We start from the raw sequence: 25,602 nt of genomic DNA, 5'->3' as shown, positions 1-25,602 counted from the left end.
AGCAAGTGTGGTATAGTGATTGAGTGGTGGACTCTAGTATCAGAAGATCTGGGTTTCATTACCCACTCTTCCACATGAAACCTACTAGATGACCTTGGCCCACACTCCTCTCACTCCAACCATGTCATCATGACAGCCAATGGCAAACTACTTTTGAATGTCTCTTGCCTGTTTCTAGAATTTTTGATGACATTTTAGGTATAACTGATTTCATTGGAGCTTTTCAATTGCTTTAAGCTCTTCTATCTACATTATTATGATTGGCCCAGTGTGAAATTGGAGTCCGTTAGTACCTCAAGACAAACAGAACATCCCAGGCTATAAGCTTCCCTGAGTCAAAGCTGTTACCATGAGAAATTCGGTTGGTCTTGAAGGTGCTACTAGATATGAAAGTTCTGCTGCTACAGATTAACACGGTGATCCGCCTGAAACCAGTTTTATTGTGCGAACTTGAGACAGATCCACCTCCAACAGGCTCTTAAGGCGCCTCTTTTCGTCCCTTCCATTTAACTTCATTCAAATACGTTTCAAACAGCCGCCATTTTCTACCACTCCCATCAATAAGAGTTTCGCGCTCGCGGGATTTAAAAAAGCCTACAGGTGCGTCCATATCTCGCGAGAGTTGCCTCGCCTTCCCTCCATTGGATGAGGCCTCCCCCCCCCCCACCTTCTCTGTTGTTGTGTTTGTACTCGTGTCTTTGCTCTCTCTCAGCTCTCGCGAGGAGTGAGCGGAAGTCTCGTGTGGCCTGGCAGTTGGGCAATGGCGGTCGCTGCGGAGTAGCTGCTCAGGGCCAACCGAGTCCCGATCCTCCTCAGGGCCGGGAGAAGGGGGGGCCTGGCTGAGGCGGTTCCTTTTTACCCCCCATGAGGGAGAGTGGAGGGGGGCGGCTGGCCCCTTCCCCATCTCGCCCTCCTGAGGGATGAAGGCGGCCCAGGGGGGCCCCGAGGGTGAGTCGGGGGGGGGGGGGGGCTCCCACGCTTTCTCTCGTCTGCCAATCGAGAGGGAGGGGATCGGTTTTTCTTGGTTGGGGGAAATCGGGTCGGGGTCTCCTCAGCTGAAGAGGAGCGAGAGAAAAGCTGTGTGTAGTGGGATGTTTGTGTGTGAGGATTATCGCTGAGTTGGTGGAGACGGCCTATGAGGAGGGGGTTGGGGTGGGCAGAAGGCGCTAGGGTTGGCTGTATAACTCTCGTTAAATTTCTTGTGTATAACATGGGGAGCAATGGAGTTCGAATAGGGCCCCTGCGGAAAAATACCCTATTGCTATGAAAGAACAGAAAGTCTTCCAGCCCCTCCTTCTTTTTACCTGGCCGCTTCCCTTATTTTAACTGAGCACGCCCGAAATCTAATGACTGGAATGTCCTGTAGGTCTGTAAATGGGAACCAGGAATGCCTAGATACATTGCAATAAATAAATATTGTGAATGTGCAAACTAAACAAGGAACGGATCAGGAGAAATGATGGGTCGAGCCATGGATCCTGGGAGTGGTGGTCTGTGGGATTAGAGTGGGTGCTGTTTGTTTGGAATGACTGAGCTGGGTGTTCCGTGATGGTCACTAGGAGGTAGAATGAAAGCCCCCCAATGTGCAGTGAGAACCCCAAACGTGGAATAATGAACTCTGTGAGTAAAATGAGAGATTCACATTTGGAATGATGGCCCTGGACATGCAATAGTCTGCAGTATCCGGAGCCATACTTTGATGTGTCTATAATGTTATTACATTAAAATGTCATCATTTTCATTTCTGACTTAAATCTGACAATCCGCTTCCAGCATCATCATTCTGCTCCTTCAGTACAATCCTATGCAGAATTTTTCCACTGAAGTCTGTGTGTTTAGACTAGAGTAACTCTGCAAAGGATTGTAGTCCCAGGGACTGCTATTCAGCTTCTGAGGTTATTCAAAATCTAGGTGAGTCATTCCAGGTTCAGGATCTGTCATGATGGGTGTGGCTTTCCTGTCTCATTTCTTATTTGTATAAACAATGTCCTTATTTGTACTGTCTTTAATTCTATATTGATATCATTATTGCATTTACTTATTCTATTTTTATTCCAACTAAAGCCAGGCTAATGGCAATTGATAAAGTAGAACTGAAATTAAAGTCATAAATATATAAATAATTAAAGTATTAGATGACCAAGGAACAAGAATGGAACCCTGATCGTGAGTCTCAAATGATGGTGTCATTTCCATGGGGACCGCAGTGTGGGGAGCCACAAAGCGTTAAAGGATGGGCATAAGATAGGGTTAGGGAAAAACAAAAAGGGAAAAGGGAATTTGGTGATGTGCCAAAAGTCTCTGTATAATGTGGGCTATAAATGAATTAAATTAAAAATGCATTCTATTTCCAGGGACCATGCTTGATTCATTTCATTATTTTTCTGAATCTGTTCCTTGTTTTGCTTACACTTTTACACATTACACTTGTACACTTTTACACATTCCATAATTTCCAAAGGACATTGTTGTAATTTGTTTGAAAAGTTCCTTTATCCCAATATTAGATCCCTTTTCGTTGCTGTTTTCTCCTTTCTTTTCCCCTCCCTCAACCCTGGAAGCATAGCTTACTTTGAGGATGGAAAGGGACAAACGTGCGGAAGCAGGGTTTTACAGTCCTCTAGGGCCGTGGTGGCGAACCTTTGGCACTCCAGATGTTATGGACTACAATTCCCATCAGCCCCTGCCAGCACGGCCAATTGTTTGTTTGGAATGACTGAGCTGGGTGTTCCGTGATGGTCACTAGGAGGTAGAATGAAAGCCCCCAATGTGCAATGAGAACCCTAAACGTGGAATAATGAGCTCTGTGAGTAAAATGTAGTGAGTAAAATGAATTGTAGTCCATAACATCTGGAGTGCCAAAGGTTCGCCACCACTGCTCTAGGGAGTGGGGTTGATGATGTGTGTGAGAAGGCAGGAGGAGAAAGCTAAAATTTGTCACCCTTGTTTCCTAATAATTTAAGATTTGTAATACCTTGCAGAGCTTCCTCAGCAAAGATGCGCCCGCAGAGCTCATCATTCTGGCTCTTTGGCAGCTTGGTCACCTCCATTTCCCGCCCTTCAAGAGGGGGCTTGTGTAGAAAAAAGCATGTGCGCGAGTGATGGGGAAAACCACCTGTTCATCAGGTGTTTTTTTTTTCTTTTTTCATAGGCCTCTAAAATGTTTTCTCTTTGTTAAAAGTGTCAGTGAGTCTTAGATGTCATTGCTCTGAGATTCAGGAAGGTAGTTAAAAGTTGTGCTTGTTCATTTCCATTTGTGAATCTGCCCTGTTGTAAACTGTCAGGGTGGATTGTGCCATGTTAATCACATGTGTTTTAAAAGTTCGTATTTTCTGAAACATCACAATACACCAGTTCCAACCAGTGGAAAAAATAGCAATTAATGGCTGCCTTGGATGTAGATCTTGGTGTCTAGTTCCTGAGGGAGTCAGATGGATTCCAGTCAAGAATAGTCTTTTTTTTATATTCTTTAGCTTGTTTACTAGAACTAAAGATTGGGAATTTAAAAATGCACTCAGTTGTTTTTAGCTTACTTTGTCATTTGTGTAGCATTTGTTGCTGTGTCTCTTGGATGCTGCTGTTTCGATTTCACAGAGGGGGAACTGAGGCCCCTTCCACACATGCAGAATAATGCACATTCAATTCACTTTCACAATGAGTCCGTTGTTTATGTCATCATCTGATTTTAAGATGGAGGTTGGAGCTGGTTGTTAATTGCATTTAACTGGTATTTGAAAATATTTTTTATTGATAGATTCAAGGTGAAGGAAAAGAGATTCCACCTAAACATTAGGAAGAACTTCCTGACCGTCAGGACTGTGACAGTGGAATTCACTGCCTCGGAGAGTGGTGGAGTCTCCTTTGGAGGTTTTTAAACAAAGGCTAGATCAGCATATGTTGGGAGTGCTTTGATTGTGTGTTCCTCATTGCAGGGGGTTGGACTTGAAGGCCCTTGTGGTCTCTTCCAACTCGATGATTCTATGATTCTATTCTATGATCATAATTTAATGTGATTGTTTTATTGGTTGTACACCGCCCAGAGCCCTTTGGGGATGGGGCAGTATATTAAATCTGATAATTAAATAAATAAATTGTTAGAAAGTGGATTTTACTATTCCGCACAGTAAAATCCAGCTTCAAAGTGGATTGAAAGTGCATTATTCTGCATGTGCGGAAGGGGCCTGAGATGGGAAGACAGCAGGTGGGCTAAGAATGTATGAAATAAATGGAACTTGAACAAAGGACTCCCTGTTTGTTCACTCCTCTGGCAATTGTTCTATGTTGTTTGCTTGATGTATCAGCTCACTCTTGTAAGGTGTTCTCTTTGGTAAAAAAAAAAGTTGTAATTTGCCATGTCTACTGAGGTCACAAATGGTAAGCCCCAATTTTGCAATACAAGGGAGTATTAGGGAAAACCACAGAGGATATCTGTGGCCATGTAAGCCTCTAAAAGACATGTAATTTCCTTTCGTTGTAGATAATCAACTTGATCTAACAAGAATGTTGTTAACTTTAAAAGAAAATGAGAAGTCCAGTCACTTGAGATCTTTTAATAAGAGAGTTCAGAACTTCAACCCAGAGACGCTTTGCTTGCAAAGATGCTTAGGTGTATTGCCCTTCCTTGATGTTGCCCCATTTTTTAGGTTACTTTAAACTTTTCCATTTTTAGAACAACAAGTATTGCATACCTTAACTGAGCCCTCTGGGAGAGGGCGGTATATAAATCAAATATCCAATCCAATAAGACAAAACATGTTTTGCTAGCTCCATGGATAGTTTTGGCCAGCAGTGTAATGAAGATTAATTATCCACTCCTACATGTTTACTTCTTTAACTATTTGTGGGTCAGGATAGGTAGAAAGTAGATTATGGTTTACCAGTGATGCATTACTCAACTTCTGTTAGACCAGGGGTAGGGAACCTGCGGCTCTCCAGATGTTCAGGAACTACAATTCCCATCAGCCTCTGTCAGCATGGCCAATTGGCCATGCTTGAGAGCCGCTAGGTTCCCCAAATTCCCCGTGGAAGAAAATTAGATTTCATATAGTACTGATGATCTTTTAATAAATGATCCACTAGATCTATCTTGGTCTTATCCTGCAAAGTGCACATTCTCATGCAAATGTGGACATGTAGTGTCATTTGAAACAAACAAGGGTCATGGAAGAAAGCAGAAAGTGTCTCTTTTTCAGACAATTTAAATGCAGTATTTGTTTGTCTAACCTGTGATTTTCCTCGCAGAGTCGGAGAAACTGAATAAGATGAGTTCCCTTTTGGAAAGGCTTCACGTCAAGTTTAATCCAAACAGCAGACCATGGACAGAAACCATGAAGCTTGTCCGTCAAGTCATGGTGAGCACCTTTTGTGTACTTTTTTTTCCCCAGTTCCGGTTGCCGTTCCATGCGGTCGCTCCCTAATGAGCTCCTCCGCATTTTTACGATAATTTTTTAAAAGTTCTTTTACCTCACTCACTTTTTATCTACTAGCACTTCCTTTTAATCTAAAATTGTTTTATCATTCTTGCTTAATGCTGGCGACATGCCAGTTGCACTCATTTGGGCTCTGTGTTACTTGAGTCTTTTTAAAACTTTTAAACCTACTATCTTCTAACTATTATTGGCTTTTAATTTAGGTTAGCTTAGTATATGTTAATTTTTAACAATTTTATTGCTGGGCTTGATACCAGTGTCCTTTTATTAGGGTAACTAGAGTCTGTTCAACTTTTTTTTTTAAGGTTTAAAAAAAAAGTTTTAGTAACTGCTAGCAAATTGTTTTTACCTTTTGTGTACCAGTAGGCAAAATGGAGCAGGTGCAGAGAACATTCTTACAGCCATGATGTTCAAAATCCCTGCCCTCGGGGAACACTGCCCTAAACAGTCCATCTGCCAGGAATCTTGTTTGTATCTTTCACAGCACTCTAGTGCTTGCAAAGGAGTCAGTGTTGTGTTGCAGCAGGTGCTCTACAACACTGGCGAGCCCTGTCATACTTTTATATTTATGCTTGAAGAACTGTGGGTAGGATTTGCCTGAGTCCCCTCTGCAGCTGGGTACTGCACGGAAAGACAGGTGAACAAAGAAGCAACTCGGAGCTCTGAGGTGCATTGATGAAATGATTGGGCAGGTTAAAAACCACTATTCTAAAAGTCTAGTTAAAATTTGGAAAAAAAACCCTCTTTACAATTCTCATGGCTTTATCATTCCATTGGGAATTTTGTTTATATGGGTCCATTTGAGTTGAAGCAGACTGTATCTGTGGCTTTGTTTAGTAGACTGGTGCAATGGTTAGATTGACAGTAGAATCTGGGAGACTCCAGTTCATATCTCTACTTCTCCATGAAAGATTGCTGATGAGCTTGGGCCATCACACTCTCAGCCTAACCTCCCTCCCAGGGTTGTTGTGAGAATTGAAATGAAGAAATAGGAAACAATTTAAGCTGTTCTGGGTCCCCCTTGAGAAGAAAAATAGGGTAGAAATTAAGCAAATAATGTGCAAGAGGGCATCATAAAGGGGTTTTTGGTTTACTCTGGCCAGTAGCAGGTAGGAGCCAGGGCCAGTAACTCAGAGGTTCTGGGGATGTAGTTAAGTGTTGTGATCACCTAGCTATTGCTTCTGTATAATGTTATTGCTGACTGTGGCATAAACATTTCCCTTCCCCTTTCTCAAATGCAGGAAAAACGAATTGTAATGAACTCTGGGGGACACCAGCACCTCGTTAGCTGCTTGGAAACTTTGCAGAAAGCCTTAAAAGGTTGGTAGTGCTTTAGAAACATAACAGTGGAATGTTGTATCTGTGGGTTTTGTAGTCATTCAGTAACTATTCCAGAGTTTAGGTACTTTGTGGCCTGCCTGTGGGAGCAGCATAAAGCTCTTAGTTTGCCTACCTGCTTCAGGAACCAAACTGGATGTGCTGGCAGGAGATATTTGTACTGAAAGCCGCAAAATTTTAACAGCAAAGGGGGTGCTTATGTGAGGAGTACAGAGCCCTCCTAGTGACTTTCTCGTAGCTGAGATACTTCTAGTATCGGAACTATGCTGAGAAGAGTGCTAAAGGAGGGAAGCTGTAGGGGAATAAGCCAGGAACAGAGCACGAGCTCTGGGCACCTTGCCAGTATGCCTCTTTTGCTGCTAGACCTGTATAGGACGTCATGGAGCTGCCACTGTCACATCTAGTTTGTCTCTCAGCTTAGTCACTATAAGTGGAATAATAAGAACCCATAGGTTGGCTGGTGTGGTGCATTTCTGCCTACCCTATCCTGGGGCCTCTGTGCGAGTAACTGTAGAAGTAAACAGTAAATGCCAGCACCATTGAATGGACACCATTAATGTGAAACAAACCCATTTATCCCCCTGGTCAAGATGAATGTAAAGGATTTGGTCCACCTAATCCTTATGCTGAGCTGTTGTGTAGCAGAAGGATTTTAGAAGAAGAGTTTGGATTTATATTCCCCCCTTTCTCTCCTGCAGGAGACTCAAAGGGGCTTACAATCTCCTTGCCCTCCCCCCCTCACAACAAACACCCTGTGAGGTGGGTGGGGCTGAGAGAGCTCTGAGAAGCTGTGACTAGCCCAAGGTCACCCAGCTGTTGGCGTGTGTGGGAGTGTACAGGCTAATCTGAATTCCCCAGATAAGCCTCCACAGCTCAGGCGGCAGAGCTGGGAATCAAACCCGGTTCCTCCAGATTAGATACACGAGCTCTTAACCTCCTACACCACTGCATACTGGACTAAATCCACAAGTATCCCACTGCGTAAAGACTAAATCCACAAGTATCCCACTCCAATTCTGCAGTTTCCTAATTTCATATTTGTTAGAGAAGGGGAGTATGAACACTCTTTGTGCAAATGTGCAGTTGGTGCGTTTTAAGGACCTTCTGCGACCCATTGTCATGACACCAATGCTGTATGTAACTTAAAATTCCATTTGTTTCTACATAAACCTGCCTGGTATTGGATGATGCGTGTTCTTGGATCTAAGCCAACTCTGGCCTTTCCTTCCTAGTGACATCTCTGCCTGCCATGACTGATCGCTTGGAATCCATTGCTAGACAAAATGGGTGAGTCTCTTCCTGCCCCAGAAATGGTTACCCAATTCAGAAAGAGTAGTGCCAACGATGCTGGCATTTTAGCCTCTGTGCTGCTTTTATTTGAATTTCACCTTCAGTTCTAAGTGCATGGAATTTATTGAAGATTCTCAGGCTAGTGACATAAGGGGTTCCTTTCTTCCTCTGCAATATGTGGCTTAACTAACTTGCCTTTGTTCCTTGGAGCTAATTATTGTTCATGTCCCTTCTCCATTTGAGCTTGAGGACATCTGGATGTTTTCCACCAACCAACCAGGGAGACAAGAACAATTTACTTTTTTGCATCCAAGGTCTACTGGAACACTCCCAAATCTCCAGTTCTTTCCTCCCTCCGGGGAGTGCAGGGCATCCAGTTGCCTGTTCTTCACCTTTTTTGCAACATCTATTTTATTCTTTCCCTTTCTTGTCTATCTTTTGTGATTGTATTGTTCAAGCCCTCTTATTTTTCCTGCTGTTCTCCTTTCTGTTCCTTGGGCGACCAGAGAGGAGCACAGTTCTTCGTTTTGAAGACCATTCTGAACCAGACCGCTTATGTTTGAACAGGTTGGTGTTCTCACTTGAAGTCTGTTGAAGGGGCTGGAGAAATGACCTGTTGAGAGGAACTTCTTCACGGATGAGGATAATGTTCTTGCTGCAGCCAGAGCTACTGAATAGGCAGGAAGGGGGGGGCAGGTTCATTGAATGGGCTGCCCAGACCCAGTCCTCTGCTGTGGAGCTCCATTATCAGGCAACTCCTCCCTTCTCTAAAGTTGGCACGAAATGGCAGCCACGAGTGCGGGAGTGGGTTCTGGGCGAATCAGAGAGCCACTGAAGTCTGTTTTCAATTCCAGAGTAGGGCTCAGAGGCTAGTTCAGCCAAAGCCGGCACTGTAATGGCCAATTGCATGCAAGAGAAATGGGGAATGGAGAGCAATTCTAGATTTAAAATTTGTGAACTGACTCGTGAAGCTGTGTCACTTGCAGATAGAAACATTAAGGTTCGTAGTGGAGTTGCTTCAACTAGTCAGTGTGCAAACTCTTTGCTAAAGAGCAAGATCCCAACTGTCGGGAACAACAGGAAGAGTTCCCTTCTGTCTTTAACCAGCCTGATGGGGCTCCTCGTCACCTGTTCAGAAATGGTTCAATGGGAACGCTTCCATTCCAGATTTCTTTAGCAGTTCATTCAACCTTTTCAACATCAGATTGACAACAAAATTCATGTGTTTCTGGTGGTGCCTCATTCAGTCAAGGTCAGCCTTCTGTGGTGGACCAAACAGTTCAATCTGGATCAAGGGAAATCCTTTTGGATCAGTTCCACCAAACAGATTTTTATGGATGCCAGCTCTTAGACTGGGGGGGCATGCTGGAGAAGTTCCCAGTCCAAGGCATTTGATTGAACCTCTAGTTCAGACTTCCAATCCATCTTCTGTATCTGAGGGCCATCAAGTCTGGTGCTTCGACATTTCCAAACCCATTGAAAGGTTCCCATGTCTTAATAAGGACAGACAGTGTAGCAGCCAAAACTTATCTTAAAACAGACAGGGAGGATCCAAATCCTCTCTCCCAAAGGAAGCGATCAAGATCCTTTGTTGGGCAGAGTAACACCTGCTGTCCATACACGTGGGACATATTCAAGGGAAGCACAACATCTGAGCAGACTTGTTGAGTCAACAACAGATCCGCCCTGGGGAAAGGTCATTAAAGAAGGAGATTTTCCTTCAAATCGCCCAACACATGGGAACGCCTATTTGCAACCAACTTGAACAACCAACTTCCTCTTGCAATTTCACCATCAAGATGCAAAAGCAATTGATGTGTTATCTATCAGATGGCCTCCAGGTCTTCTGTACGCCTTTCCTCTTCTCTCGGTGATTCCCAGACTCCTCCAGAAGATTCAAGAGAAGGTGAAGGTAATCTTAATAGCACCTTGGTGGCCTCGACGTCCATGGCTTTTCAACATTCTTCAGATGTCACTATGCAAGCTATTCAGACTGCCCCAGACCAGAGATCTTCTCCATCAGAGACCCATTCTGCACTCAGAACCAGACTAGTGGAACTGGACCATGTGCAAATTGAATGGGGGGGGGGGGGATCTATAGGGTACAGTTGAGAGGTTACCAATGCAATCTTCAATTCCAGATGGGTGTCAACAAGGAGAATATATAATACCACTTGGAAGGCCTTAGTTAGGTGGTGCTGCAGAAAAAGATAGACTCCGTTAATCCTGACATACAGAACCTTTTCGGTTTCCTCCAGGGTAGAATTTCTTTTGGTCTTCCACACTTTGCAGATAGGTGGCAGCAGTAGCTTCTGTGGTCCCCAATCTAAATAGTTGGAGCAATTCCCGACACCCTCACGTTAAATGATTTCTCAAAGGGGAATTGCTTAAAAACAAGCCTACCAGACATCACTTTCCTACTTGGAAACTGCATATTGTGTTACATGCATTAACCACACATCCATTTGAACCAAGTTTGGACGTCTCCCTCAAACATCCAGGATGAAGATCATCTCTCTAGTAGCAGTTACATCAGCTCAACGGGTGTCTGAGTTGAGCATGCCCTTTGTAAAACTGTTCTTTTGCATGTTACACAAGGACAAGGTGGTACTTCAAACTGATCCCACTTTTGTGCCAAAGATTAATTTGGCCTTTCACAGACAACAAAAAAATCTTCCTCCTCTGTCTGAATCCTGGGCACCCCTGATTGGTTACTGGAAAACACCCAGATGTCCTCTTCCACTCAAAGAAGAAGGACCCTTCATGGGTAACTACCAGTGGTCATTCTTTAAGTGTACAGCTTGTAACCCCTGTAGTCAGAGTTGTGTGTTTGATCCACAGGAGGATTGATAGTCCTCCTTAAGTAGATGAGAGGGCAGGATATAAGTCTACATACATGCAGATTTCTCAGTGGGCTGTGCATTGTTGGTGTGACCAAATTTTTCAGATCACAGAATCTCTGCGTTCTTGTTTTCATTTTTCTCCCTGTGTACTTAAGCCTCAGATCTCACCTTAGTCCAAATGGCACTGAGTGTTACATAACTTCAGACATGTTCTATGTGGAAGTCCACTTGGATCCTGCAGGGCAGCTGTGTGATGTCAAGGTGGCCCACCATGGAGAACAGCCCGTGGTATGTAGAGTTTGCAGCTCACGTCAAACTGCCTTTACCTCTTGTCCTAAGGAAGAGTGTGCAAAGGTGGAGCCTGTCTTGAAAGATCACAGGAATTTGTCATTTTAATGCTATTTTTAATGCTATGCTTCTTATGTTGTCTTTAAACACAGCCCTTTCTTTGGATACCTTTATGTGTAGCTGTTCCGTAATTGACGCCATCCCTTCTACCAGTTTCTTTCCCCCTTTCTTAGCCTAGCCCTGTGGGAAAAAATGCAAGCAATCCCAGTTTTCACTGTTTCCCAGTTATTGACCCCAAGTCCTCAAGTGACTATATCCATGTAAGGCTTCCTTTCCCTATCCTTTGTGCTTAGCTTGTTGTTCACTGCTTATCTGGGAGTAGAATGATTGATCAATGTTCCTTTGAATCCTAGTGCTGTCCTTTCCTTGTTGGTACTATTAGCTTGGATTCCTTGAGGGACAAAGCTTAAAACTTCAGGGTTTTGATGTGTCCACTACTATTGTGGATGGCTTCACGGAGAGAGTGACATTCTCTTGGTGGAGGAGGACTGTTAGAAATAATAGGCAACTCTGTTTGGTGTATTGCATAAACACCCCTGGGAAAAATTGGGAGTGTGTGTGTGGGGTACAGATAAATTTGTTGGCTTCATGAACTGTATAAGTTGATAGTTGCTGTTAGAGACAGTGACTTCAGATGAGCTTGGGACTCATATGCTGGGTTTTTTTTCCTTTTCAGAGCTGCCCAGAGCTGGTGCAGCACCTCAGGTGAGTGTCGTATGCCTTTCATTGGTGGCTAGGTAAGTTGTCCTTCCACTAAGTTATAAGTCTGCAGTATAGTTTCAATTTTCCAATATTTGCGGTCACTCATTATCCTGCTGTAAGCCCTTCTGTGTCTTTTATGTACAAGTTTTGGGGTTGTTTGTTTCCTCACTCCTCCGCATGAAGCCCGCTGGGTGACTTTGGGCTAGTCACAGTTCTGTCTGAACTCTCTCAGCCCCACCTACCTCTTAAGGTGTCTATTGCGGGGAGAGGAAGATGTTTTGAGGCTCCTTTAAAAAAAACAGTGGAGCATAAATTTCTTTACCCCTCCCCCAAAAACCCAATATTGAATCAGCAGGGACTCTCCAAGGAAAATGCAGCCATCAGGATTTTTGTTCTTGATTTCTGCCCTTCAGCTCCTGTTCCACCTCTTGAAAGCACCTTTTAAAGTTCCCTGTTTCCCATTTATGCTTGTGCAGAGCAATATGAAGCATGTTTAGTCAGAGGTCCCATGGATCTTTGGATGGCGGTCTGGCAGTGGCTTACTAAGCAAGTCTGCCCACGATCCTATTCAGTTTATTGGAATTGGGCTTCAGCTTTGCACTGTTTAACTTTATAGATTGTACCTGTTCACCTGTTTGTAGGCAAATTGGCATTGCCTGGAACTGTATATAATCAATGGAATTCTTCTTTCTTCACAATGCACAAATCTCCTGCCTCATCTATATTTATCTGTATGAAAAGCAAAGCATATTGGTGATGAGTCACTTTTTAAATAACTGTGCAGGTGCACAGGCTGAGGAGGTACGCTACGCTGATGCGAGCATGTGTAAGGTGTATTGGCGACAACTCACGGTTTTCAAGAGCCCATTTATTTTGTCGCTCAGTGGGCTTTATTGCTAGTAGTAAAATATTCTCCCTATCACATTTTTTCTAGTGTTTAGGAAACAAGATGAGACCATAAAATGGTCAAATTAAGTCAAAGTGGCGTAGGAGGTTAAGAGCTCGTGTATCTAATCGTCAAATTAAGTCAAAGTTGCGTAGGAGGTTAAGAGCTCGTGTATCTAATCTGGAGGAACCGGGTTTGATTCCCAGCTCTGCCGCCTGAGCTGTGGAGGCTTATCTGGGGAATTCAGATTAGCCTGTACACTCCCACACACGCCAACAGCTGGGTGACCTGGGGCTAGTCACAATTCTTCAGAGCTCTCTCAGCCCCACCTATCTCACAGGGTGTTTGTTGTGAGGGGGGAAGGGCAAAGAGATTGTAAGCCCCTTTGAGTCTCCTGCAGGAGAGAACGGGGGGATATAAATCCAAACTCTTCTTCTTCTTAAAGAAGTTTAAATAGATTAGGTAAGTTAGTCATTTTACTGGCAGTGTGGTGCAGGGGTGCATTTCAAATCCAAGGGAAAATTCTTGCTCATCCATGAAGGTAACTGGAAAGGACTAGTATAAGTCACTGTAATGCTGTGAGAATGTTTAATATCTCTAACAGGATCTTCAAGAAAGCCACATACACAAACTCTCTCATCCTGTATGGAAAGGCAATCTGGAGAAGTTCACTCTTGTGCTACTTGTGATGATAGAAAATAAGGGTTCTCACCCCACTCCAAAGAATATTTACCTAAATAGGTGAGACAATAGCCATGTTAAACTTTAGGACAGGGGTTCTCTCTGCCAGAGTCCAGAGTCCTCGCATCAAAGGAGTACCGCCCAATCTGACCGTAGATAGACAGCCTGGGCCATCATCAGTCAGAGGAAGGAGACTGAAAGGGAAATGTAAAGAAACCTTACAAAACTCCCTGAGTAACATTTTAAAAAAATATTTACACACCTTATTTGTGAGCTTTGAGAGTTGAAGGAGTGTGGGGACAACCAGTACCACAGAAGCTGTAATGGCAAGACTGGGTCAGTCTGAGTATTAGAATGCTGGTGTCTGCTTATCAGATTTCGGAAGCTAAGCAGGGTCAATATTGGTTAGCATTTGGATGGGAGACCACTATGGAATAACAGGATCCTTTTGCAAACTAAGGCAATTGCAAGCCACCTTTGTGAGTCTCCTGCCTTGAAAACCCTATGGAGTTGCCATAAATTGGCTCTAATTTGATGGTACTTCATACACATGTGTGCACACGGACAGCGTGCCTTTGGCATGTATGATTACTCCAAATTCTTTTGATCCAATGTGTTTTTTTTCCTCCTAGAGAGAGAAACTTCGATGAATTTTCTAAGCACCTGAAAGGTCTTGTCAATTTGTATAAAATGCCTGGTGACAAGTAAGCATTTCATGATATGATATTCTATTTGGTTGTAAATCAGTGTATATGGAGCATAGATTTATAGCATTGCTGGAACCAGGTTAAATACTTGCATGTTAGGTCTGAAAGCATTTGCATGCCCACCTTTTCCTTCTCTTTACCACCTGCACCATTCTCTTCTCTTTCCTGCATCGCCAGGTCAGTGTCTATCTGCTTTGGAAAAGTAACTTCAGTGGACCTGTAGTGATGTTTTCAGCTGGGGTCCAGAACTATCCCCAAAGTTAGAAAGAGCACAGAATAAAGTGGGAGAAAGCAAGGTTTGCATGTGTGTGACCGGTTCCTGGGTACAGTTTTAGAGGTAAAAATATGAAGGCCTGGGGGGAGGGGACATGATTCCCCCCCCCCCTTTTTTTTCCCCGAGGGCCTTTAAAAATTTTCTAACAGAAAAATTGGCAATTTTGGAAACAAAAAACCTCTCTGTTTTTTTAGAATGAATTAAACGTTTTCAAAGACAAAGGTAGACATTCTGTCGACATAACTAGCTCTAAAATCCAAGGTGCATTTCTGCCCCCAGCAGCCCAATCCGGGGGGGAGGGCAAATCCCTCTCTGGAGCAGGAACATCCTTATGCCGGAGTGAGTGCCTAATCTGCCGGTGCATGGGGCATATGAACCAGCAGAGGAGCAACTTGGTCAGGCGCTGCGTAACTCCGTGGTGCCTGACCCAGATGCCACCACTTGTCCCCAGACCTGCTAATGCAAAAAGCTGTGCCAGTATGGTCGGGGCGCACTAGAGAGTGGAGCCAACCTTAGTCGGCTTCCTCCCGGCCTTTGCCAGCCGGAATGCCAGCGTAGGGGGTTTGGGCTAACTATGCCACTCTTTGGGGTTAGCATAAGCCCATAGTGCCCAATAGAGGCCTCTTCGGCAACATACAGACTTTTCTTAGTTTTGCTTTTCTGCACTGCCAAGAAGGCAGCGGGGCAGCACTGAAGTGGCGGGGCATCCCACTGCTGTGGCCTCTTGATTGGGCTGTTGGATACCTAATTTTTGTGCAGGGTGCATGCAGGGCTTTCATTACTTTTCAAATATTGGATGACGTCTGTTGTCCTTTTGATCTGACTTGTGATTGAACTTTTCACCTCTCCTCAAATTGGGTAATTGCCCTAATTTGCTGAAAGTGAGGGGGGTGGGGGGAGATCAGGAAGATGTGGGGCCAGAACAGCACCAGATCCTTAGAGGAAGACTCTGAAAGTTTCACTGAGTTGTCCCTACCCAGATAGGAAAAGTTACAGTCCTGTTCTAACATAAAATAGGGCGCATCCGCTTGCATCTTTCTCTCAATTACTGAATGTATTTGCAAGGCATTCATATCCTTTCAATCCATAAATCTGTCAAATATTGCAAATTTACATGCTAAATATATTATAAATACATTTTATATTGTTCAAGCAGTAAAATTAGTTAAGTAAGTATTGCATGCATTTCAATTTTCCCCCAAATGTTAGGGATTTTTTTCAACAGCAACAACAAAAAAAACGGTGGGGGGGGAGGTATTTCCCCCATGGATTCAAAATCTCCAGAAATTGTACATCTCTGTTTGGAAGTGATAAACAGTCATGGGCCAGACACATCCAGCAGGTATTAAGGACTCTTCTGATGAAGAGTCAGCAGGAAGCCCTGACTTCTGTTCATAGCCAGGAGTAGAAATGGTGCAGGAGAAGCAGCCCCTGTGGGGTCAGACATGAACCCACAGCCAGACACCAGTGCAGTGACCCTGCAGCCCTCCAACTGTGGGAAGCCAGAGGCCAGCCTGCTCACTTTCTTCTTCCCTCAGGAAGTCTCAGGAACAGAGGAAGAGAGGAACATCCAGGGCCCAACTGGACAGAAAACAAAATGTGCGCTGGCAGCCCAGCACAGGCCTTGAATGCACAGTGAGGAGGAGTATTTGCAGGAATAGATCTGAAGCAGCTGGGCTGGTAAACAGCGTTACAGGCCCTCTGAGTAGTCTTGCCTTTATAAGCAGCTGGAAAGGACATATCTGCCGGGAAGCAACACGTTGAATTGCTGCAGACCTTGTGGCTTCTGCTTTGAACTATCTGCTCTGTCTTGTCCTTGCCCTGAATCCATGGTCTTTTTTGGTTTACATTTGGACCTTTTGGTGCTTGACTGTTGGAACCGTGGAAACTGGGCTCTATGTGTGTGAGAGAGCTTGTCCTGGGGGACCATGACTGTCTACTGCACAGGTCTCATCAGCTGATTGAAAGGATTTTTTTGGTAAGAAAGCTTCAAAGGCATCATGAGGCCCCAGGTTTGCTCTCTGGCATATCAGTGGTCTAGACTGGCAACGGCCTCAAGGTGTTGGAGAGCTGCTGCCAGTCATATCAGTACTCATTGACTCAGTTGGAGACGCCTCCTTGTATCTGCTCTTTCTGTATTATTCTCCAGGTCATGTTACCTTTTTTTCTTTTTCATTTCAGCAAACTCAAAACTAAAATGTACCTGGCACTTCAGTCCTTGGAGCTGGACCTCTCAAAGATGGCGGGGATGTACTGGTAAGAGTGGTTTGCCACCGGGTGCCCAGGGTTTACCTGTAACTGTAATAAGCACTGGTATTGACAAAAAACTGGTGCATTGGACTAGATTGGGGGCATAATTCAAATCACACCTGAACTGTGGATCCACAAGGTGTTCTTGTTTAAATCACAATGTATTTTACTTTTATTTATTCACATTATTTATAATCTGCTTTTCTCACCAAGTACACAAGTGGATGATGCAGTTTAAGTCAATATAAGCAAGTGTGCCACAGTCTGTAATCATGGCTGAAAATGGTCACGTCCATGACAGATAACATTTTAAGGAACATGGCACCCGAACAAGTTTTATTGAAATGTATCCTAATTTAGTACACAGATAAGACTGCCCAATCCAAAGGGTGCAGCGGCAGGGGTGGCGCTGCTTCCATGCCTCCGAGGGGGTGTGGAAAAGGCTAAAAGAAAAATAAAAAAATCCCCGACTACCTGAAAAAAACCCATTGAGGAAAAGAACTTATGCCCCACCTTCTGGTGGCATAACTCTGCAGCTGGGGAGGGGGTGTTCCCAGGCTGTAAGCCCAGTGAAAGTTGACCGAATTTGGCTCCACCCCCTGGAACACCCCCAGCCCCCCCCCCCCCTTGCCCGCAATGTGCTGGCATTCTCTTTAACACCACTCCAACCTCGGAGTGGTAGGCCCTTCTGGTCTTTGGTGCCATGAAACCGTCCAGTGACCATCCACTGGCGTATTCACTTTCTCCACCAGTTTGGGAAGGGCACCCACGCTGGCACAAGCCCATGCAGCTCCCACAATGCGTTTGCCCCCCCCCCCCCCAATTGGGGTGTAAACATTTTAAGTTTTAAAGATAGCTGTGAACAAGCTCTGGCCTGTAGCGCCATCACTAAGAGCAGAGCTTCAGCTGTGGTTGCTAACCTCCAGGTGAAACCTGGAGATTTTTGATATCTCCCCCCCTTCCCCGCTAGCCTCATTATGCACGCACAAACATTAAAAAGATTAAACTGCTATTTGTTTGGACTGCCTAGGTTGTTTTTTTTTAAAGACATTCCAAAATATCTGGCTGCATTAGCCCCACAACTTAACTGAGGCTGGCATCCTGTCAAGCTCTGGCAAAAAAGTGGCAATTTCCCATTTAGCTGTGATGGTATCAGTAATTACTTTCACCTTCATCACTGCCCTGAGAATAAGGTTGTTAATATCCTTATTGTACGGATGAAGAAGACTGCTGGAGGCTTAGAAATTATTGCAGAAGGCCCTGCAAGAAATCTGCAGCAAAGATGTACCTGAACTCAGGTCTCCCATATGTAAGACCCCCTCTGTGTAGTTGTTGTCAGGTCATAACTGTCTGAAAAGCATATACAGTATTCAGAAGACATGTGAGTACATTCTGTAAATGTCAAAATATTGCTGAACCCAAGACTCGGGCCACATGAAACACACAGCCTAAGATACCATCCAGCAGGTTTCTCCTGGGACAGCTTTGAGTTATGACATTGCCACCAAGGGTTATAAATCTCATCTGTTTCCACTTTACAGGCAAGCGACCAATGCGACCCCTTTGGACAAGATTTTGCATGGCAGCGTGGGATTTCTCACTCCAAGGAGTGGTGGTAAGGAGGCTGTCTCTTGTTACTGTAGTGGGTTTGGGTGTAACATGCGTAAACAGAGAGTCTTATTATGATATGACATACTTATTACACTGCCCTCTCCTTTCTTGTGCCATTCTTTAAGATACGCAGTTACATTAAAATAAAAGTGATTTGTGGAATAGTTCAAGCTTGATTATTTTAAAAACGTTAGGATGGAATAAGTCCAAAACGTATCTGTGATCCATTATGCCTGTGACTCAACCTGTCCAATTCAGGGCACTTAAGCAACTGCATAAAAATGAGTTCCATGAAAAATGCCCACAGAAAAAAGCCCACCATCATGAATGCTCACACAGAAAAAATATAATTAACATAACAGACATTTTAAAAATATATGATATAATTAAAAAGAATAATATAAACAACAAAAGACCCAGTGACCTAAAACAACAATTACCTACCTAATCAAACCTAATAATTAAAACAGCAGTTATTTACTGCTGGAAATTTTTGCCCATAATAAGAGAGGAGAAAGCAGAGACAAGTGAACTAACTCAGAGCACCCTCCCTATTCCAGACTGTTGCTTTTCCCCACAGGGAATATCATTTTTAAGTGACCAAATGAGGCATGAGGGCCCAGGCACAATAACAACAGTTTATTAAAGAAGTCCAGTAACAATAACTCAAGCAACATATGGGATGATGAGATCAGTAAAGGCCAAACAAAAAGTACACCAAACAAAAACTGACAACAAATTGCAACGACTGCCATTGCAACAACACAGGAAGAAAAATAACTCTTTATTGTGAATTAGGCAATCTCGTTAAGTAATTAAGTTTACCTTCCATCTGCTGATATTGCTGCACAGAAGTGGTAACCATGCCATGGTGTGCCACATATTCCCTCTTTTCTACCTCAAGATGACCTGCCTGTGCACTTTCCAGGGTTAATTTGTGAAAAGCCAGGTCCCTGGCTCGATGGTCATCTGTCAGGAGTGCTTTGATTGTGTGTTCCTGCATTGCAGGGGGTTGGACTTGATGGCCCTTTGGGTCTCTTCCAACTCTATGATTCTAGTTAGCTTCTGAATTCATGTATGATAATTGAAATATGCATAATTTGGTGAATTTCCTGCCAGAACGGAACTGTGACTTTTGTTGGGTTGGTTGAGGGAAACCCAAATTCAAATGTTCAGCTGTACCAGAGGCCAATTACAGATGGGGCTCCAGGGGACTCTGGGCATGCACTGGGAGCTGAAGATTTCTTCTCCCGATGCATTTCCTCTCTGCCACGCGCAGAGAGAGAAAGTACATTGGGGCAAGATTTCTTGTCCCAACGTACTTCTTCTTGCCCCGCCAGTGCTTCTCGCTTTCCTTGCAGAAAGCGAGAGTATTTCTATCGCAAATTTTCATGCTGGGGTGGGGCAAGAGCTGACTGTGGGCAATTGGCCACTGAGTCTTTCTGCCTAACCTTCTTCCCTGTCAGAGTTCTTGTAAGGATAAGAATAAAATTCCTTCTTGACCTTTTGTATAAAAATGATGCCACGTCTGCCACCTTCACTTCCTTGAGAAAATGATCTATTAAGACCCAAGTGAGGAAAATAACTGCCTGTCACGTTTATAACATCAGATTGTTCAACCAATATGCATTGCAAGGGAGAAATTGAACTGGGGCCAGGAGAATGTCTTACCAAGAAGGTGTGACCTGTTCCCATTCCACAGGTAGCAAAAGTGGGAGATTTGGGAAGGTGTGGGATTCCACCAGAGAGCCCATTTGTGGGGAGAGAGGAACCTAAACATTTTGTGGAGCTCTATATGGAGAATTCTGATTTCTCCGAGTTCATTAAGGCCAAGTCGATCAAGTCAGTATACAAGCTTCGTCCTCCCCTCCCCATTCTTATGGTGATCTTCCTATCTTTAACAAGCTTTCTTCCTCCAGGTCATCTGATGAATCTGAAGTATTACGTTTCCCCCTATGACTTGATTGAAGAAGGCACTGGAGCTCCCGTCATTCTCAATGAGAACAATGGTATGTTTTTCCAGTGCTGTAATCCTAACCCCTCTTTGTGCCTTTAAAAAGTGATGCTGTCTAAAACATGCCTTACATTTTTTGGTAGCCTCTCTTCCCTGGGCAGAAGATTGTAGCCTCACTAGTTGTGGTGCTGTTTGAGCTCACTTGGATTTGCAGAATTCAGCTGACTGTAATAAATAATGAACAATTCCTGAAACACATGTTGCAATTAAAAAGTATCATCTTTTAGTTCCCTTACCACTCCCTGCTGCAGACATGTGAGACATGGAGGATCATTTAGCTCAGAGGAGCTGGCAGGTTTAGCCTGAGTGCCAAAGAAATGGCAACTTCTGTCAGTGGAGATGTTGGTGTGTTGGCAGGCAGAATGGGGATATGGGTGGTACTTTGCCAGGCACACTGAGAGCATATTAAGGCCCGGGGTGGAGACAGTCTGCCCAAGAGTTGTCTTGGGGCCTGGCTAGCAACTATGTGGGTCTGGAAGGCAGTGGCAGGTTTAAACTTTGCTTGTGGCTTTCTCCTATGCTGCCTCCTCCAGAGGTGCCACTGACTCCTCAAGACTCATCTCAGGGACTTGGACTAAGAACCAGCCCTGTGTGCTGAGCAAAATGGTCTCGGGCCCCATTGGTGTGGCATAAGTGCCTGGGTTTGCCTGCTCCTGATCAAGCCCAAATGCAGCTTTTTCACACATCTGTTATGCTTGTTAGCCTTGGACCACATAGTTTGCAACTTGCATGTTGCAAATAGTTTGTTATTTATTTATTTTGTATTTGTAGATATATGGCAAACATATAGTCCACCTTTCTCATTGAGATTCAAAGCAAATTATGCAGTGTAAGGTAGTATGGAGAGACATCGAATAAGCAACGTACTAGGGCTAACATTACAGAAGCCTGAATAAGCATAGCACATTAGATGTAGTACAGATAGATTGCCGAAAAATGGTTTTACGTTCAAAGAAAACATTGCAGTGACAACAGGTCAATCTGGGTAGTGAATAGACAATACGGCCACAGTGGTATACTCTGCAGACCCTTTCCCATTACACCTTCCCAATCCATTCTGTGAGAGTACAGCCCTGTTACCTTTCTAGAAATGTCCTCTTGAATAGTTCAGTTTTGCATAATTTGTGGAAAGCCATGAGAGTTGGGAGCCTCCTGGCTTCTTCAGGCAGGCCATTCCACAAGGCAGGGGGCACAACAGAGGAAATCAGTTGATTTTTAAGCAGGCAAGTGGAAATTGGACCACCATCTAACCTTTCCTTCTTCTGGCTGCTCCTACTCTGCCTCTGTACCCTATTTCATAACAAGAGGTGGGTTCCAATCATCCCCGTGCAAAGGGATTTTTTAAAGAAACAGTAGTTGTCTAAAGGGATCACCCTCTTAACCAGAGCATGGCTATCTATTCTGAAATTCTGGCTGAGACTCTGTTTCAACACAGAAAAAGATAGTGTAATCTAACTCGTGATGCCTGATCTGATGATTTCCAGTTGGTGGTCCAACATCATTAGGAAGATCAAATCTCTTGGTTTCTCACTGGAAACATTCCACATGCTTAACCCAAATGAGATGTTCAGCTTACTAAAAACAAGACTACTAGACCAGGAACAACAGCCGCTTCTAGCATCAGCAAACAGATCATGCTCCCCCCTAAACCACAATATAATACCCATACATCCGCAGTTGGCGCACTACATTGACCTATTACTGGAGTCAACACAGAGATGGGCCCTAACCTGCGCCAGATGCAACGTGTTTCCATCGGCAATAGAGGAGGGGCGACTACTTCCTATCCCATCCAATGAAAGATTTTGTCCCCATTGTCTGAACTGAGTAGAAACCTTAAATCATACGATTTTCTTCTGTCCTGTGTACTCAAACATCAGATACTTATTACCACAATCCATATACCATAAAGCACTAACTTGTCTAGCTGACTTGCAAATGAACTTCCTTCTCAACAGCAAGAAACAGGAGACACTGGAAAAGACGGCTGAATTTCTACTACAAGTGATTGCTGTACAGAACCAAGGAAAATAGGAAGGAACATGACCTGCTTATATTACTCACTGCATTATTTTATTTATTTTTTACTCTGTATGCCTAATAAAGGTTATTGAACTTAGGCTCACCCTCTCTTCTATTTTTAGTTCCCCGACATCTGGGTATGAATGTGTGTGTTACAATCGAGGGAACCTTGACTATGAACAAACTTCTAATTGCCCCTCTAATAATGGGGTCTCATCCTGTGGACAACAAAGGGTAAGCAGAAAGCTCTGCCCATCGACACTAGCGCGATGTTACCTGAGCAGATAAGGGTAATTCTGGAGTTCATTAGCAATGGATAGTGTTCATGTGTTTTCTTCTCTATAGCAGATTTCTTCAACTTTTTACATTCTTTGCTTAAGAAACTCCTTGTTAGGTGAAGGTTTGGTAGAAAGCAAGGAAATGTCTGGCCAGAACATTATGTGATGGGTGCGACTCAAAAGTGTTAAAATGCTTGTCCGGTTAACTTAAGTAGGACTTAGATGTGCCTGCTTTTTTCTGGGTTGTGCTGATGGTATTTTTGAAGGAAAGAGACCAACTTACTTCATGGTGTTCTGGGTTGCTGATATTTGTTGTTTTAACTTACAACAAAAGAGTCCTGGAGATAAGGCAGATAAGAGATAAGAGTCCTGGAGATAAAATGCAGGCCCCACACAAGTTATTGTCTATTTGAGTTTGTTTATTGGACCTCTTGTTTCTATCCCAGAGAACATTCAGGGCAGTTCAGAAGAATATAATATCTCCCTACAGAAAAATCGTCACACAAATACATACCATAACAGATCAGCTGTGTATATAAGTTAGCTTCCTCTAGCCACAGATTTTTTGAAGTGAAAACATCGTCACAGCCTGCCTCAAGCTAAAAGGACACAATGCGTAAGCAGGCCACTATCACAAGGGAATTCCCATATTTACTATTCTACCTCAGTACATTGTGGGTTTTCTGATCTGTGTGGCTGTCGTCTGGTAGTTTTTGCTCCTAATGTTTTGCCCACATCTATGGCTGGCATTTTCAGAGGCATGTCACGGTCTAAAGATGCCATCTACAGGTGTGGGTAAAAAGGTAAGAGCAAAAACTACCAGACCACACAGCCCGTAAAACCCTCCACAACCAGTTGATTCCAGCCATGAAAGACTTTGACGGTACACTATCTCATTAGCATAGATAAAATACAAATGTCACTTTTTTTCTTCCAGAACACCATCCTATTCCTCCATCACCAGTGCCAACAGCATCGATTTGCCAGCTTGTTTCTTCTTGAAGTTCCCAAGGCCAATTCCAGTATCTAGGGCCTTCATTCAGAAATTTCAGAGCTGCACAGGTCAGTCACAGTTTAGTTATCCGTGAGATTTTTTAAAGAGATTGACATCTAGAGGGCAGAATCCATATAATTTTCCATGCTTCGTCTGTCCTGGACGAGTCTTTCTGCAGCTGTGGCTGAGTGGGACTGAGCAGAGTTTAGGTGGCTGTAGTGAAAGGTCTTGAATACTCTAATCCATCTCTGCAAGCCCTTCATAGGTCACACAGAGTTAGCTTCCTGCCCTATATTTTTTTCTTTCTTTCTGTACTCTGTCATCCACCTTGAGTTTTAGTGGGAAAAAAGGCAGATTGCTCTTAAGCTAAATAAGTCAGTAAATCCTCTTGGGCCCTAATTGAGGTAGTAACACAACCAAATACAAGGCAACTAAATACAGGTAAACATGTCATTTCCCTAATTTTCTGAGGATGGAAAAATCTGATCCCCGTGGCATGCATATCTCTTGGGACAGGATGTCATCTTTATTCCTTTCCTGCAGATTAGGCGGTGGGCCAATGGGAAGTCTTGGGGAAGACCTGCGCTTGCCAGGGCCCTCCTAGTAGAAATATGTTGGAATCCATGTCAGTGAGATCATAGATTGAATTTTTAGACCCATCCAATGATTCAGTTATTTCCTTTGTTAAATATTAGTAATTTCCAATAGGTTAATAACAGTCCCACAGAGCACCCGGTGTATTTTCATATGAGAAATCACAGACTTGTGCTGGAAACTGGACGTCTCTCTTTACAATTTTTTGTGGATAATAGCTGTTTTTGGCTCAAATGGGACAGTCTCTGAGGTGGGTGGTCATAGTCTTTTTTCTTTATATTCCCAGGCATCCCATTGTTTGACACACCACCAACGTATGTTCCCTTATATGAACTCATCACACAGTTTGAGCTGTCCAAAGATGCGGACCCTGGACCGTTGAACCACAATATGCGCTTCTATGCGGTACGTTGCCAGAAGGGCTAAGATATCTTTGGGGCCAGAAAAATCCAAGGCCCCGAGTTGCCTGTACACCACAAACCTTGGTATTGGGTCCTCATTAAAAATGGTTGGTGGTTTTTTCAGTCATGAAGGAGGCGGTGGTTCAACCACTCTTTAAAAAGCCATCTTTGGATCCATTAGATCCGGCCAACTACCGACCATTTTCCCATTTGGCATTTTCCATTTTCCCATTTGGCATTTCTGGGGAAGGTGATTCAGAGAGTGGTGGCGGAGCAATTGTAGACATTCCTAAGTGACACATCTTTCTTGGATCCATTCCAATCCGGCTTCCGGCCCGATCTTGGGACAGTGACGGTGCTTGTCGCCCTCACAGATGACCTCCGGAGACAGCTTGACCGAGGTGGGCCAGCACTGCTGTTGCTGCTTGATTTCTCAGTGTCAACAATTTGACACTGTTGATTTGACATCTTGTCATATTGCCTTGCATCCGTGGGGGTTCAGGGTACAGCCTTGAAATGGCTCAACTCGTTCCTCCAGGGTCAAGCAATGCAGGTTGCAGTGAGAGGAGAGTTGTCTTCTCAGATCCCTCTAGATTGTGGGGTCCCTTGGGGCAGTTCTCTCTCCTTTATTATTGAACATCTATATGCAGCCCCTTGCTCAGCTGGTCCGGGGTTTGGGCTGGGTTGCCATCAATATCCCAATGACACCCAGCTATTTCTGTTCATGGACGGCCCCCAGTCTTCCACCCCAGGACAACTGGCCAAGTGCTTGGGAGCCGTGGTGGAGTGGCTTAAACTGAGCCGCCTGAGACTGAACCCAGCAAAGACTGAGGTCCTGTGGCTAGGTGGGGGAGAGATGGCTGGATGGCATCCGACTCTTGATGGGGTTCCACTTGAACCCACTTCAATGGTCAAGAGTCTTGGGGTGATCCTGGACTCT

At 44.0% G+C, this 25,602-nt stretch overlaps 1 protein-coding gene across 3 annotated transcripts in view; it reads left to right on the top strand.

Moving 5' to 3' along the window:
* The first annotated feature begins 730 nt into the window (after positions 1 to 730).
* MED1 (mediator complex subunit 1) overlaps positions 731 to 25,602 on the top strand; it is a 34,581-nt gene continuing 9,709 nt past the window's right edge. For 2 of the 3 annotated variants that reach the window (XM_048517006.1, XM_048517008.1), the window contains exons 1-13: positions 731 to 948; positions 5,242 to 5,351; positions 6,671 to 6,749; positions 7,976 to 8,054; positions 11,056 to 11,188; positions 11,925 to 11,953; positions 14,150 to 14,221; positions 16,680 to 16,754; positions 18,290 to 18,363; positions 20,279 to 20,368; positions 22,518 to 22,629; positions 23,611 to 23,735; positions 24,548 to 24,666. In XM_048517006.1, coding sequence (XP_048372963.1) covers positions 921 to 948; positions 5,242 to 5,351; positions 6,671 to 6,749; positions 7,976 to 8,054; positions 11,056 to 11,188; positions 11,925 to 11,953; positions 14,150 to 14,221; positions 16,680 to 16,754; positions 18,290 to 18,363; positions 20,279 to 20,368; positions 22,518 to 22,629; positions 23,611 to 23,735; positions 24,548 to 24,666 — 1,125 coding nt within the window. In that variant the 5' untranslated portion in view covers positions 731 to 920. The remainder of the gene's footprint in view (positions 949 to 5,241; positions 5,352 to 6,670; positions 6,750 to 7,975; positions 8,055 to 11,055; positions 11,189 to 11,924; positions 11,954 to 14,149; positions 14,222 to 16,679; positions 16,755 to 18,289; positions 18,364 to 20,278; positions 20,369 to 22,517; positions 22,630 to 23,610; positions 23,736 to 24,547; positions 24,667 to 25,602) is intronic. The other variant, XM_048517007.1, reaches the window with a different exon arrangement.

This window comes from Sphaerodactylus townsendi, linkage group LG15, assembly GCF_021028975.2.
Source record: "Sphaerodactylus townsendi isolate TG3544 linkage group LG15, MPM_Stown_v2.3, whole genome shotgun sequence".
In the NCBI taxonomy this organism is placed as follows: domain Eukaryota; kingdom Metazoa; phylum Chordata; class Lepidosauria; order Squamata; family Sphaerodactylidae; genus Sphaerodactylus; species Sphaerodactylus townsendi.
Note: the sequence above shows the minus strand (reverse complement) of the source record. Positions and strands in the feature narration are given on the sequence as shown.